This window comes from Haematobia irritans, chromosome 2 (genome assembly GCF_050003625.1).
Source record: "Haematobia irritans isolate KBUSLIRL chromosome 2, ASM5000362v1, whole genome shotgun sequence".
In the NCBI taxonomy this organism is placed as follows: Eukaryota; Metazoa; Arthropoda; class Insecta; order Diptera; family Muscidae; genus Haematobia; species Haematobia irritans.
Window position 1 is genome coordinate 167850342 of NC_134398.1, and position 14440 is coordinate 167864781.

Genomic DNA, 14440 nt, shown 5'->3' on the forward strand with positions numbered 1-14440 from the left:
ACTGCTCTGTCTTGGCGTTAGCTTCCAAATATAAACTACTTCTGCCAAAATCTATCGGAATCGGCCCTCAATTAAAAAACAAACGTTTCTGTGCCAAATTTAAAGTCAATCACATAAAGATCTCTACAAGCAGATGTAGATGGTTATATGGTTGTTTTGACAAATACATTGTAGGCACCAAACTTCATTTTTTCAGATTTTTGTTGGGATTAATTTTAATAGAACAAAATAATTCTTAGAAAATTTCTCATTTTATTTACGATTTTCTCTTTTATTATACTCTTACCAATTTCATATGAAAGCATACATATGTTATCCTCCCTCAATACATTGAGAGTTACTGCAGTGGTTAAGATGTTCCCTTATTCAGCATCCATGAAATCCTCTATACGAAAGTACGAAAAGCCACCGCAAAATTCTGATCCATTCCCTTGTAAAAGGTCTTGGTAAATGATGTCGTAAAACTTGAAGATGGATGACTTGTAATTTGTAGTTTAAATTTACCGCCTGAAAAGAAAAAAAAAACAACATTAGAATTGAAATACTTGAAGAATGTGGTGAGAAGCAAAACCTTATCCTTTGCCCAAAGAAAAAAAAAACAGCAAGAAGAGGAAAAATAAAATCTCAACAACAATTGCCACATTTGTGCAGTTCATAAATTTTTGATAAGAGTTATGAGTTTTGAGGTTGCTTTTTCGTTCTTTCTTTGGCTACAGCAAAGCAAAAATGAATTTTCTTTGGTTATATAAGTCAAAGATAATCGTCGTAGTCCCTGTATATGAAATGTAGATAAATCCAAGGCAAAGATTTTTGTGTTAAAAGCTAAAGAATGTTGCACAGAACATCTAAGATATGAAATGAATTATTTCCCATAATGTCAGAGTCAGTTGCAGAAGTCAGAGGTTGGCTGCTTTGTTGTTGTTGTTTTTTCATGGTGTCTGTAAATATTATTTACTCTTTTCTTTCTGTGGGAAGATATTTCACAAGATGATATATATACAATATTTTCCCATTTAACCGAAATATAAAGCAAAGATGGATGTTTATTTAAGTATTTTAAAATGTGTATAATAAAAATATTTTTAATAATTAAGTTAGTTTATTGAGCCTAGATATGAAGAATTGGAGCCATTTTGGTTAATCATAGATAGAGAAAAATATTTTTGTGTATTTTTTTTTTTAAATTTTATAGCTCTCGTAATCAAAGGCGAGCACACCTGCTCAAAGCGTTCATACGCTTTTCTAGAATTTATAAATGGCAAAAATTCACTACCCTACACCTGGACTTGAGAACGCACACAAAAAAATTTCACGAAAATTTTTCCAATTAAAATTTTAATTGAGTTTTAAAAAATATTCAATTAAAAATTTAATTGATTCAACAAATTTTTTAATTGAAACAAAAATCAATCACAAAAATAATAGTATCAATTAATTTTTTAATTGGATCAATTAACTTTTTAATTGACCTTCAATTAATTTTTTAATTGATACTATCATTTCTGTGATTGAAGACATTTCAATTAAAAATTAATTGGATCAATTAATTTCGTGATTGAATCAGATTTTTTTTTTTGTGTGAGTGGTTTAATAATCCACTGTCTCTATTTTTAAAACCCCAAAAAAAGGCATATAGTCAACGGAGTCTTTGAGAAAACTATCTACAATAAGGTCCTGGGTCAATCCATCTGTCAATGTCCCTCTGTGGACACAATATTTGGGAAAATGTTTTCTATTTTCAGTCCATTCGATTATTGTTTGGCACAAGCTTGGCGTTGAATCAGATACTACATGCAAAGAATTTAATAGAAATTAGTAGGCGTTAAATATATTTGTATACCCTCCTCCATATGTATACTAACTTTATCTTTCCGTTTGTAACACATCGAAATATTGGTCTCAGATCCCATATATAATTAGTTTGAGTCATAATTAAATTCTAAATCAATCTTGCAATTTACGTCCGTCCGCCTTTTGAAATCACTTTCGAAATAAACAAGTTTCCAACTTAAAACCTGGTACAGGTAGTCGTAATGTATTGAAAATAAGCCATATCAGACCACTTTTAGGATTAGCGCCCATATACACCGACCGACCAGATTCGATTTCCGGAGCCTCCTCAAAGAGCAAATTTCATGCGATCCTGTTACTTAGTGACACTTAAACTAGTCAGTCCATTGTAATACTACTCATATCAATGAATGCTACCCGAATAGTGTTCTGCTTTGCTGTGAGAAGCTGTGAAGCACTGCGTAATGTCACCAACATTACTGAGAGGGGATAGTCCGCGGAAACTGGGATTCATGCTAACTTTGGGCATGCTAACTTTGCACCACCGTGTCGTTTGCCACGACAATTTCGTGACTAAATTCCTCTCAGCTATAAGAGAAAAGTTCACCACTGCGGTATCATTATGAACTGAAAAATCTAAGTGAGTCTGAAATAGTCGGCCAACACTACCCCTAACCTTCTTGATCACGGAGATATTAAAATATGGTATAACGATGTCTGTCCGTTTGTATGTTACAATCACACTGCAGCTTCAATAATAGTCCTATCGTTCTGAAATTTGGCGAAGACTTATTTGGTGATGGACTCGGTTTTGGCCTCCTTAACCATGCCATCGATTTGATCCCTTGAGCATCTACACACCGGCATTTTAGTACGATTTTCCTGAAACTGACAATCTAGAGATATTTTGGATCCACAAATGGAAGTACCAAAACTGATGTGCTTTGTATGTAACGCCAAGAAGGAAAAGTCTGAGACCCATCGTTGTAGTATACCGATCGACTTAGAATTAAATTCTGAGTCGATTTAGCGATGTCCGTCCGTCTGTCTGTATATGTAATTTTGTGTGTACAGTACAGCTCGCAGTTTAAGTCCGATCGTCCTCAAATTTGGCACAGAGTTTTATATTGGCTCAAAGATAATCGCTATTGATTTTGAAAAAAAATTGGTTCAGATCTAGCTGCCATATATATTTATCACCTATTTGGTCATAATTGACGTATTTATCAACGTATTTTCTCAAAATTTCGGACAGCCAAATGTTTTTAGGGCTTTCGTAAGATTTGCAAAATATCAGCCAAATCGGTTCAGATTTAGATATAGCTCCCATATATATCTTTCGTCCGATTTGCACTTATATGGCCTCAAAAGCCAGAGTTTTGCAATAATTTGCTTCAATTTTTTTCACAAGGAGTACGTTTAACAGTATCATTAAGTGTACCAAATTTCGTTCAAATCGGTTCAGATTTAGATATAGGTTAAAGTTAAAGAGGCAGCCTGATTAAATATCAGGCTCACTTAGACTATTCAGTCCATTGTGATTCAGATTTATATATAGCTCCCATATATATTTTTTGTCTGACTTTGACTTATATGGTAAAAAATCCAGAGTTTTGTCCTGATGTGCTTCAAATTTGTCACAATGAATACGCTTAATAGTATCGTTAATTGTGCTAAATTTGGTTGAAATTGGTTCAGATTTAGATATAGCTCCCATACATATCTTTCGTCCGATTTCGACTAATATGGCCTGAAAAGCCAGGGTTTGCCCTGATTTGCTTCAAATTTTGCACAAGGAGTACGTTTAAGAGTATGATTCAGTGTGCTAAATTTGGATAAAATCAGTTCAGATTTAGATATAGCTCCTATATATATTTTTCGCCCGATTTAGACTCATATGGCCTCAAAAGCCAAAGGTTTGCCCTGATTTGCTTCAAATTTTGCACAAGGAGTACGCATGCCAAATTTGGTTGAAATCGGTTCAGATTTAGATATAGCTCCCATATAAACCTTTCACCCGATTTACACCCATATGACCACGGGGGCCAAAGTTAAACCCCCATTTACGTGAAATTTTGCAGAGATTGCAGAATTATTATTCTAACTAGGCATGGCAAATTTAGTCAGATTATATATGTATATCTCCCATATATACGTACACCAAAGTTGGGGAAATATGATAGACTGTTTCAAATTTTAGACCCATTTTCAATGGGATTTTCCTTCAATTGGCTGGATAGTTTCCACAGAGAATATATTTAATATGATATTTAAGTGTGTCAAGTTTGATCCAGTTTGGTTCCGATTTAAAGCATTGTGTTTCGTCTCAGGGCGTTAGCCGATTTTAATTTTAATTGTAGAGAACTTATTTAAATACATGTATATTCAAATGTATAGCTTTATTCACCTCTCAATAAATTTGATGAAGTTGAGATTGTACCAATAATATTGGTCAACACAGTTGAGTACTTCCAAACGAACTTTGAATACAACGATCCTCTTCGCCGACTATCTAATGGATTCCAAAAATTCTATAAATATCTGGATTTGTCAGAAGAAAAATATAATATAAAGAGAAAGATAACAGTAGTATTAAATACTTAAGATATTAAGATAACATATGTATATATTGTAATATATTAGTGTTCGTTTGTAAATACTCCATAGATGAAAATAAAACAAGTAACTAAATTCGGCCAGGCCGAATCTTATGTACCCTACACCATGGATTGCGTTGAAATTTCTAAACTGTAAGTTAATCCATACGTGGTGTTAAATCACCATGATTTATTGTTTTTGATTATGTTTGTTGTTTCAAATAGTATACATGAATTCAATTTACTAATATTTATTTTATTTTAATTCAATTTGAAACTTGTTTGAAATTGCTTTGAATTCAAGTCTTGATATTGAATCTCTATTTTTTGTATCACATACTGGCATCCCTACTACCAATATCGTAAATGTCATTCTCGATTCTTTACTCACAGTATTTTCGTTTTTGTTGTTGCAACACTTTGGGGCAACGATCAACATGTAAATAATGTAAACAATAGCTAATATACATACGTATGTACATATATGATAACTGTCTCATCTCTTTGTATTTTTAGAAGTTTGAAGTTTGGCAAATAATAAATCATTATTGAAAGGTGTTGAAAGTGAAACGATCGTGTTCTTACTACAGTGGGCCAATAGTGATTTTTATAGAGACATTCTAAGTAATTAGAAGTGTGTTCGAATAACTCTTTCATAGAGACATTTAATTAATGGGAAAAGGTGTTTGAGTCAATTGTGTTATAAAAAAAACTCTTGCGTAGAGAAATAAACTAAATAGAAAGTACCATACCTGTGGGTCAAACATTGAGTTTTCTAAAGTAAAGGAAAATATTCGAAACATAAAGTGAAGCATCTTACCAAAGTGTTCCATAATAAAATTAAATTTTTGATAAAAGTGGAAGCTGGCTCTACTACTACCATTTGTTTGTTGCCTGAAACTGTGGAAGCTTGTAAGTTGTAAGTTGGCCCAAATACAAGGTAAAGTTTTATTTTATATTTCAATACAATTTGCATACCCAAACCGAACCATTGGGTTAGGAATTTGTCCCATTACATATTGGACAAATTCCAGGGCTGTCAAAACAGGCAGTCCTTAAACATTGGCGACCGTGACAGGACAAATATTCAGTGGCATTGTAACATTTTTTAATATTCTGAATTTAATAAAATTCAGTAGCGAGTGTCTCAGTACCACGAAAACCCATTTGTATAATTCGTGCGGTTACATAATCACTGACAACGTTATTGGAATACATTTGTTTTTGCCCCTGGAAATTTTACGCCATTTTTAAATTGCATTCGGTAATATTTTGTGCCGCGAATAAAATCATTTATGTTATTGGCCCACATCGAATTTCCACCATTTTCTTAATTTTGATTTTTCACATATTGGATTGTTGTTGGAATTTCAAAGGGCAATCACATCGCATACATTGCAATCCTCACATAGGAAATAAATTGCCTCGGTGAATTTTTTTACAACAACATTCAAATTATAAATCATATTATATTGATTCTGTCTCGAAATTTAAATTTATTGGGAAGTATATTTTCGGAGTTTTTGTATACATAATTTTGAACTAAAAAAAAATATACAATGCCAAACGGTGAAGAAATAACACAGCCAAGCCCATCGCTTGAAGAATTAAAACAGCGTCGTGCCTCATCGAAAGGTAGTATGACCCGAATCAAAAATGTTGTCGAAGGAAAAAATATATTGTCTCATACTGAGTTAGAATGTCGATTAGGCATTATTGAGTCATACTACAAACAGGCTTCGTATTATCAGAACCAAATTGAAAGGCTGTCTCCTCTAGACGATGGTAGGGCTGATATAGATGAACTTTACATCACTATTAAGACCAAAATTTTAGATCTGATTGGTAGTGGTAGACGGCATAGTGTTACTGAACAATCTTTTTCTGTCCCTCAACACTCATCAAGTCGTCTTCCTAACTTGAAACTTCCTAAGTTTGATGGAAAGTATTTAGAATACAAAAATTTTATAAATACTTTTAACAATTTAGTCCATAAGGACCCAAATATTCCAGTGACGGAAAAATTCAACCATTTACTTTCGTGTCTCAGTGGTGAGGCCTTATCAACAATTAAAGCGTTTCAAGTCACAGATGAAAACTATCAGAGTGCCCTCGACAGACTCAAAGAGAGGTACGATAATGACACACTGATATTTTTGGAAAACGTAACATCAATGTTTGAAATTTCTAAATCAAGTAAACCTGTCCCAAAGCAATTAAGAAATATTGTAGACACTATATCAGCCCTTTATAGTTCTCTGAAATCACTTGGCTCATATGAACAAATTTGTGACGCATTCATAATTCATTTGGCAATGAGCAAAGTTGACCCTGAAACAAAACAGAAATGGGATGAGTTTATTGATTACTCGAAATTACCTTCGTGGACTGATTGCTGCTCTATGTTGGACAGACGTTGTCAACAACTCGATGCACAGTGCCGAAGAACATCTAAACAACAAAACCCATCTACCTCATCGAATTATTCACATAATAATCAACCATCGAAGCAACACTCATTGCTGGCGAAAAATATGACTCAAGAAATAATTTGCAATCATTGCTCAAAATCTGGTCATTTTATAACAACTTGTCAACGATTCATTGTTTTGACTCCAAATCAACGAATGGAGCAAGCAAAACAACAAAAACTTTGTCTCAACTGTCTTGCAAAGGGACACATGTATATGCAGTGTCCATCTCGATATTCATGCAGATTTTGTAAACAAAAACATCACTCGCTTTTACATAAGCAAGAGGAGCAAGAAGAAACTCCGACTACGTCATCTGCCTCAACTCACGGTACATTTCGACAAAATTCTGACTCACAAATAAGTAATGTTATTTTAGCGACTGCTTTGGTTTTAATTCGAGATTCTGAGGGGAATTTTAGAATGGGGAGAGCACTTCTTGATTCTTGCTCTCAAGTAAATTTCATAACGGAATCTTTCTCAAATTCACTCAATTTACGGAAATCGAAAAATCCTATAGATATTTTGGGAATTGGTGCTTCTGGTGTAAAAGTTTCATACAAAACACAAAGTACTGTCCGATCTCGATTAAATAATTTCGAATTGTCCCTCGATTTTTTAATTTCCCCAAAGATAACTGGGTATCATCCTGATGAGAATTTATCGATAACGGATTTCAATCTACCCAACAACATTGAATTAGCTGACCCTGAATTCCATCGTAGGCGTGGTATCGATATGTTACTTGGTGCCGAGTCATTTTTCTCACTTCTTTCTGTGGGACAAATTCGTCTTGGGGAAAATCTACCGACTTTACAGAAGACACTGTTAGGGTGGATTGTTTCCGGAAAATATACAAGTAATCATTTGAATCGACCTTCAAAAACAAGTTATGTTGTCTCAGAAGATATATTTTCAAAAATCAATAATAATGTTGAAATGTTATGGAAATTAGAATCTGTTGAAGGCAAACGCCAACCATTTTCATTGGAACAACAGGAATGCGAAAATCATTTCATTAAAAATGTATCGGTCCAAAATGATAGAAGAATCATTGTGAGATTGCCTCTTAAGGAAGACCCAATGGTTCTTGGTGATTCAAGAGACATAGCTCTTCGTCGTTTTCTTTCTATTGAACGAAAATTAAATAAAAATTCTGAATTGAAGGAACAGTACTCAAAGTTTATGAAAGAATATGAAGAGCTAGGACATATGTCTCCAATAGAAGAAAAATCGATTTCTTCTCCAAACTATTACATTCCCCATCATTGTGTTTTACGACCTCAAAGTGTCTCGACCAAACTTCGTGTGGTTTTTGACGCATCATGCAAATCCTCATCTCAATTGTCTCTTAACGATATCATGATGGTTGGTCCCACAATTCAAAATCAGTTACTAATAACTTTGCTGCGCTTCAGATGTCATAGGTATGGCCTTACAGCCGATATTGAAAAAATGTATCGGCAGGTATTGGTCCATCCTGATGATAGACATTTGCAACTGATTTTATGGCGTGATCATTCTACCAGTCCGATTAAAACATATACCCTGAATACTGTCACATATGGAACTGCATCTGCCCCATATTTAGCAATACGAAGTCTTCATTATGCCGCAGAACAATTTCCCAATTCTCACGAATGTGGCAAGGCTGTTGTCACAAAAGATTTCTATGTTGATGATATGATTACTGGTGCTGATGATTTGCATACATTGCAACTCATCAAAAAGGAGGTAACAGAAATATTGACTCATTCAAATTTCTCTCTCTCAAAATGGCATAGTAACTGTCCCAATTTAAACTTGATTGATACTGGTATAAAAGAGGTTCGAATTGACGATGATTATACTAGCACATTAGGAATATCGTGGTACACCTCAGATGATACTTTCCGCTTTGAATTTCGCCCATCAAAATCGTATTCGCATAATACGAAAAGAACAATTCTGTCTCTTACATCTACGCTTTTTGACCCAATGGGGTTAATCAGCCCTCTAATCATTAAATCAAAAATTTTGCTACAGAAGCTTTGGATTTTAAAATGTGATTGGGATGAATCTGTGCCTCAAGAAATTGATAGTGCTTGGACTAATATTTTGGCTGATTACCATAATCTACCCCAATTAAAAATTTCTCGATTCATTCGTTTAACCAATTTGATTGATCTTCAAGTACATGGATTTGGAGATGCCTCTACTAAAGCGTATGGTTGTTGTCTCTATTTCCGATGCATCGATTCATTCGGCAATGTTGTTACAAATCTGGTAGCTTCAAAATCTAGAGTTGCCCCACTAAAAACAAGATCTTTGCCCCGGTTAGAATTGTGCGCATCACATTTACTTGCAATTTTTTGGAATCAACTAAAAGATCATTTCAATTTTTCAATTTCAACAATAAATTTTTGGTCTGACTCGCAAATTACATTACATTGGATCAGAACTCATTCATCAACTTTATCAACTTTCGTCGGTAATAGAGTTTCTGAAATCCAAAATTTATCAAATGATATATATTGGCGATATATACCTACAGACCAAAATCCTGCAGACTTAGTGTCACGAGGTTGCTCAGTTATCGAACTGGAGAATTCTAATTGGTTTTATGGCCCATCGTTTCTACGATCTTCCGAATCTGAATGGCCACCGTTTGATGGTCCGAATGTCAGCGAAGAAGAAATGACGATAGAAAAAAGGAAAACAATTTTACTCGCGCAAGAAGAAGATGTGCCATATATAGTTCAAGCGGTTCACAAATTTAGCAACTATTTGAAATGCCTCAGAATTTTCTCATATATGCTCCGTTTTCAGTCGAAAAAACTTAGCAACTGCCTCACAATATCTCCTGATGAACTGAGTCATTCACTTCACCGGATTATTTGGGCGATTCAACAGCATTATTTTTCGAATGAAATTAAACAAATAAACAAATCTGGGACTTTACCCAACCATTTATCATCTTTGGCTCTCTTCATACAAGAAGTTGATGGGGTTGAATTAATTCGTGTTGGAGGTCGACTTCTAAATTCCGATTTACCCGAAGATATGAAGTTTCCATTCCTCCTGCCTAAATCTGACCCATTTGTTAAAGTTATGATAAACCATTTTCACCAATCAAATTACCACGCTGGCCCTAGAGCTCTGGTGTCGTTAATACAACAACAATTCTGGATCATCAATTGTCGCTCGTTAGCAAGACAAGTGGTTTATAGCTGTATACATTGCACTAAATATAAGCCAAAGCTTTTGACTCAGGTGATGGGAAATTTGCCAAAGGATCGTGTATCTGGCTCTCGTCCATTCCAGGTTGTTGGTGTTGACTTTGCTGGTCCGATTGCAACGTATCTCAGAATTAGAGGAAAAGCGCCCTACAAATCGTATATAGCTGTTTTTGTCTGTTTTGCGACAAAAGCAGTCCACCTCGAAGCCGTTTCCGACCTTTCAAGTGATGCTTTCATAGCAGCTCTCAAGCGGTTTATTGGTCGAAGAGGTCTCCCATCCAAAATATATTGCGATAATGCTACAAACTTTATTGGCGCTGAGTCAAAATTAAAGGAATTCCACAAACAATTCCACTTAGAAGAAACAAAATCCAAAATTGAATCATTTTCTGGCTCGAAACATATTCAATTTATATTTATCCCTCCAAGAGCACCACATTTTGGCGGGTTATGGGAGGCGGCGGTCAAATCGGCTAAGGGTCACTTGTTTCGCACTCTTCCAAATGCACGACTCACATTTGAAGAATTATCCACAGCCTTAGTGGAAATAGAGGCCGTTATGAATTCTCGCCCAATTTCTCCAGCTTCAACTGACCCGAATGATCTTCAAGCCCTTACACCGGGACATTTTTTAATTGGTTGCCCTTTACTCAGTTTACCAGAGAGGAAAAATTTTGACCCAGATGTCTCTCATTTGCAATCATGGCAAAAAATTTCTGCAGTGAAGTCGCACTTCTGGCGCAGATGGCATAAAGAATATTTGGCTCAACTTCAACATCGTTATAAATGGCAAACCCCGCAGCAAGATCTTAAGGTTAATGATATGGTCATCATCCATGAAGATAATGTCCCACCGTTGAAATGGACAATTGGACGTGTAACAAACATTGTCTCAGGTGATGATGGTTATGCTAGAGTTGCAGATGTGCGAACTCCAACTAATCTACTCAGACGTCCAGTGGCAAAGTTGGCGAAATTACCAATTGATTGAAACCAAGGGTTTCAATGGGGCCCGGCATGTTAAATCACCATGATTTATTGTTTTTGATTATGTTTGTTGTTTCAAATAGTATACATGAATTCAATTTACTAATATTTATTTTATTTTAATTCAATTTGAAACTTGTTTGAAATTGCTTTGAATTCAAGTCTTGATATTGAATCTCTATTTTTTGTATCACATACTGGCATCCCTACTACCAATATCGTAAATGTCATTCTCGATTCTTTACTCACAGTATTTTCGTTTTTGTTGTTGCAACACTTTGGGGCAACGATCAACATGTAAATAATGTAAACAATAGCTAATATACATACGTATGTACATATATGATAACTGTCTCATCTCTTTGTATTTTTAGAAGTTTGAAGTTTGGCAAATAATAAATCATTATTGAAAGGTGTTGAAAGTGAAACGATCGTGTTCTTACTACAGTGGGCCAATAGTGATTTTTATAGAGACATTCTAAGTAATTAGAAGTGTGTTCGAATAACTCTTTCATAGAGACATTTAATTAATGGGAAAAGGTGTTTGAGTCAATTGTGTTATAAAAAAAACTCTTGCGTAGAGAAATAAACTAAATAGAAAGTACCATACCTGTGGGTCAAACATTGAGTTTTCTAAAGTAAAGGAAAATATTCGAAACATAAAGTGAAGCATCTTACCAAAGTGTTCCATAATAAAATTAAATTTTTGATAAAAGTGGAAGCTGGCTCTACTACTACCATTTGTTTGTTGCCTGAAACTGTGGAAGCTTGTAAGTTGTAAGTTGGCCCAAATACAAGGTAAAGTTTTATTTTATATTTCAATACAATTTGCATACCCAAACCGAACCATTGGGTTAGGAATTTGTCCCATTACATATTGGACAAATTCCAGGGCTGTCAAAACAGGCAGTCCTTAAACACGTGGTATATATTAGGCAAAAAATGATATATATACACGGATGAAAAATACTGTTTTTCATATGTTTGGCTATAAACATTATATGTTTGGAACACAAATTTTTAAACACAATATTTTTGAGTGCAAGCATATAATGTTCATAAACTAGCATAACATGTTTGGGACATATATGTTAATATGTTAGAACATATTATGTTTGGGACATAAAATGTTTGTAAATATAATATGCTTGGATGCAAACATATATTAATTTAGAAATAGCCTATAAACATACATGTGTTTAGTAGCTTGGAGCGCTATTTAACAGGGAGCGATATTGAATTTAGTTGGTGGTTGTTGCTTGTTATTACAAAATTAACATTTTATTTTTCCTTGGGCAATTGATCAGCTACTTCTTTGATCCTTACAAACTGTGTGGTCCGCTGTTCGAATCCCCATCCGGCAAAAGGTAAAATTAAAATAAAAAAAAATCATAAAATTGAAAAATTTCTTCTACAATGTTTGTATTACAGAAAAAGGAGCTAAGAACTAAAAAATCTCGTGGAAGTGAGCACAATATTGTTTGGGAGAATTTTTTTTAAGCATATAATATTTTTGGGTGCAAAATGCTTCCAAACATATTATATGGTCACATAATAACATATTGTTTTTTGGAAGACAACATTATTGAATTTGGATGCCAAAATACAAAATGTTTGGAACTTAGACTACCCCAACATATATTGTTTAGACCAATATGCTTTCAAACATATTATATATTGGTAGAGATCAAACATATAAATGTTTGGGCAATACCCAAAAATGTATATGCTTGAAGCAAAATATGTTTGGGAGTATATGTTACAGAAGCGATTTTTTGTGAGGGTGTAGGGAAGTCTACAAATAGATACGAACAGATATGAACTTTTGCGCGGTAATTAGAGAACCAGAATTGATATATTGGGGGGGGGGGGGTGACTTTATATGGGGGCTATATACAATTATGAACCGATATGGACCAATTTTTATGTGATTGGGGATTGGTTTATCTGAGGGCTATATATAACTATAGACCGATAATGACCAAGTTTGGCATGGTTGTTAGCGGCCACATACTAACACAATGTTCCACATACTAACACAAATCTGGGGATCGATTTATGTGGGAGCTATATATAATTATGGACCGATATGGACCAATTTTTTCACGGTTGTTAGGGACCATATACTAACACCACGTACCAAATTCCAACCGGATCGGATGAATTTTGCTCCATTAAGAGGCTCCGGAGGTCAAATCTGGGGATCGATTTATATGGGGGCTACATATAATTATGGACCGATATGGACCAATTTCTTCACGATTGTTAGAGACCATATATTAACACCGCGTACCAAATGTCAACTGGATCGAATGAATTTTGCTTCTCCAAGAGGCACTGCAAGCCAAATCTAGGGATCGGTTTATATGGGGGCTATATATAATTATGGACCGATATGGACCAATTTTTGCACGGTTGTTACAGACCATATACTTAAACCACGTACCACATTTCAACCAATGTTGAAATCGAATGAAATTCGCTTGTCTAAGAGGCTCCGCAAGCGAAATGTGGGAGTCGGTTTATATGGGGGCTATACGTAAAAGTGGTCCGATATGGCCCACTTGCAATACCATCCGATTGATTTCAACAGCCGGACGGACGGATATGCTTAAATGGACTCAGAATTTCACTACGACCCAATATATGTATATAGACTTCATGGGGTCTTAAAGCAATATTTCGATGTGTTACAAACGGAATGACAAAGTTAGTCCCCCATTCTATGCTGGAGGGTATAAAAAGGGATAACATAGTCGGGCCCACCCGAATTTAAACTTGTTTTTGAATGAAATTTCTTTAGCCACAGAAATAATATTATCGATCTCCAACTTCCACCAAAAAAAAAATTATTGATACAATTTAATATTTTTGATTGATTTTTATTGTATCTAGAGAATAATTTGAATCAATACAATTTTTAATTTGATAAATGTTGTTAAGGCTTTCATCTTATCGTGAATAAAAATGCTACATTCGTGTGTGAGTCTTTAAAAATTTTCGAGCATTACGTGTGTTTTCAAGATGAAATAGTTTCCTAAACACAAAGACTTATTTTCCTTAAACTTCACAAGTCTATAAACTTATCATTAAATATGTGTTTTCTTTCAGAGTATCTTTACGAAAAAGAAATTTCTGTGGATTTGAATTAAGGTAACTTAATATACGAATAACAAAATATTTTAGTAAACTCAATATACGAGATACAAAAGATTTCGGTTTATAAACAAAACAGGCTTTTTTATAAAAGAAAGTGTCGATCATATATTTTGTTATGTTGTTAAGGTGAATTTGCAATGAATCGCAATTTAAACAATTGATTCACAGCTCCATATATCCAATATTTTAAGTAGAGTGCCAAAGAATCAAACGTATT

The 14440-nt window shown here is 34.4% G+C and overlaps 1 protein-coding gene across 1 annotated transcript; it reads left to right on the forward strand.

Annotated features, from left to right (window-relative positions):
* The first annotated feature begins 5947 nt into the window (after positions 1 to 5947).
* LOC142225151 (uncharacterized) lies at positions 5948 to 11068 on the forward strand. The gene is made up of 2 exons (XM_075294927.1): positions 5948 to 7885; positions 7934 to 11068. The coding sequence occupies exons 1-2, from the start codon at positions 5948 to 5950 to the stop codon at positions 11066 to 11068; spliced, it is 5073 nt and encodes a 1690-aa protein (XP_075151042.1).
* The last annotated feature ends 3372 nt before the right edge of the window (positions 11069 to 14440 follow it).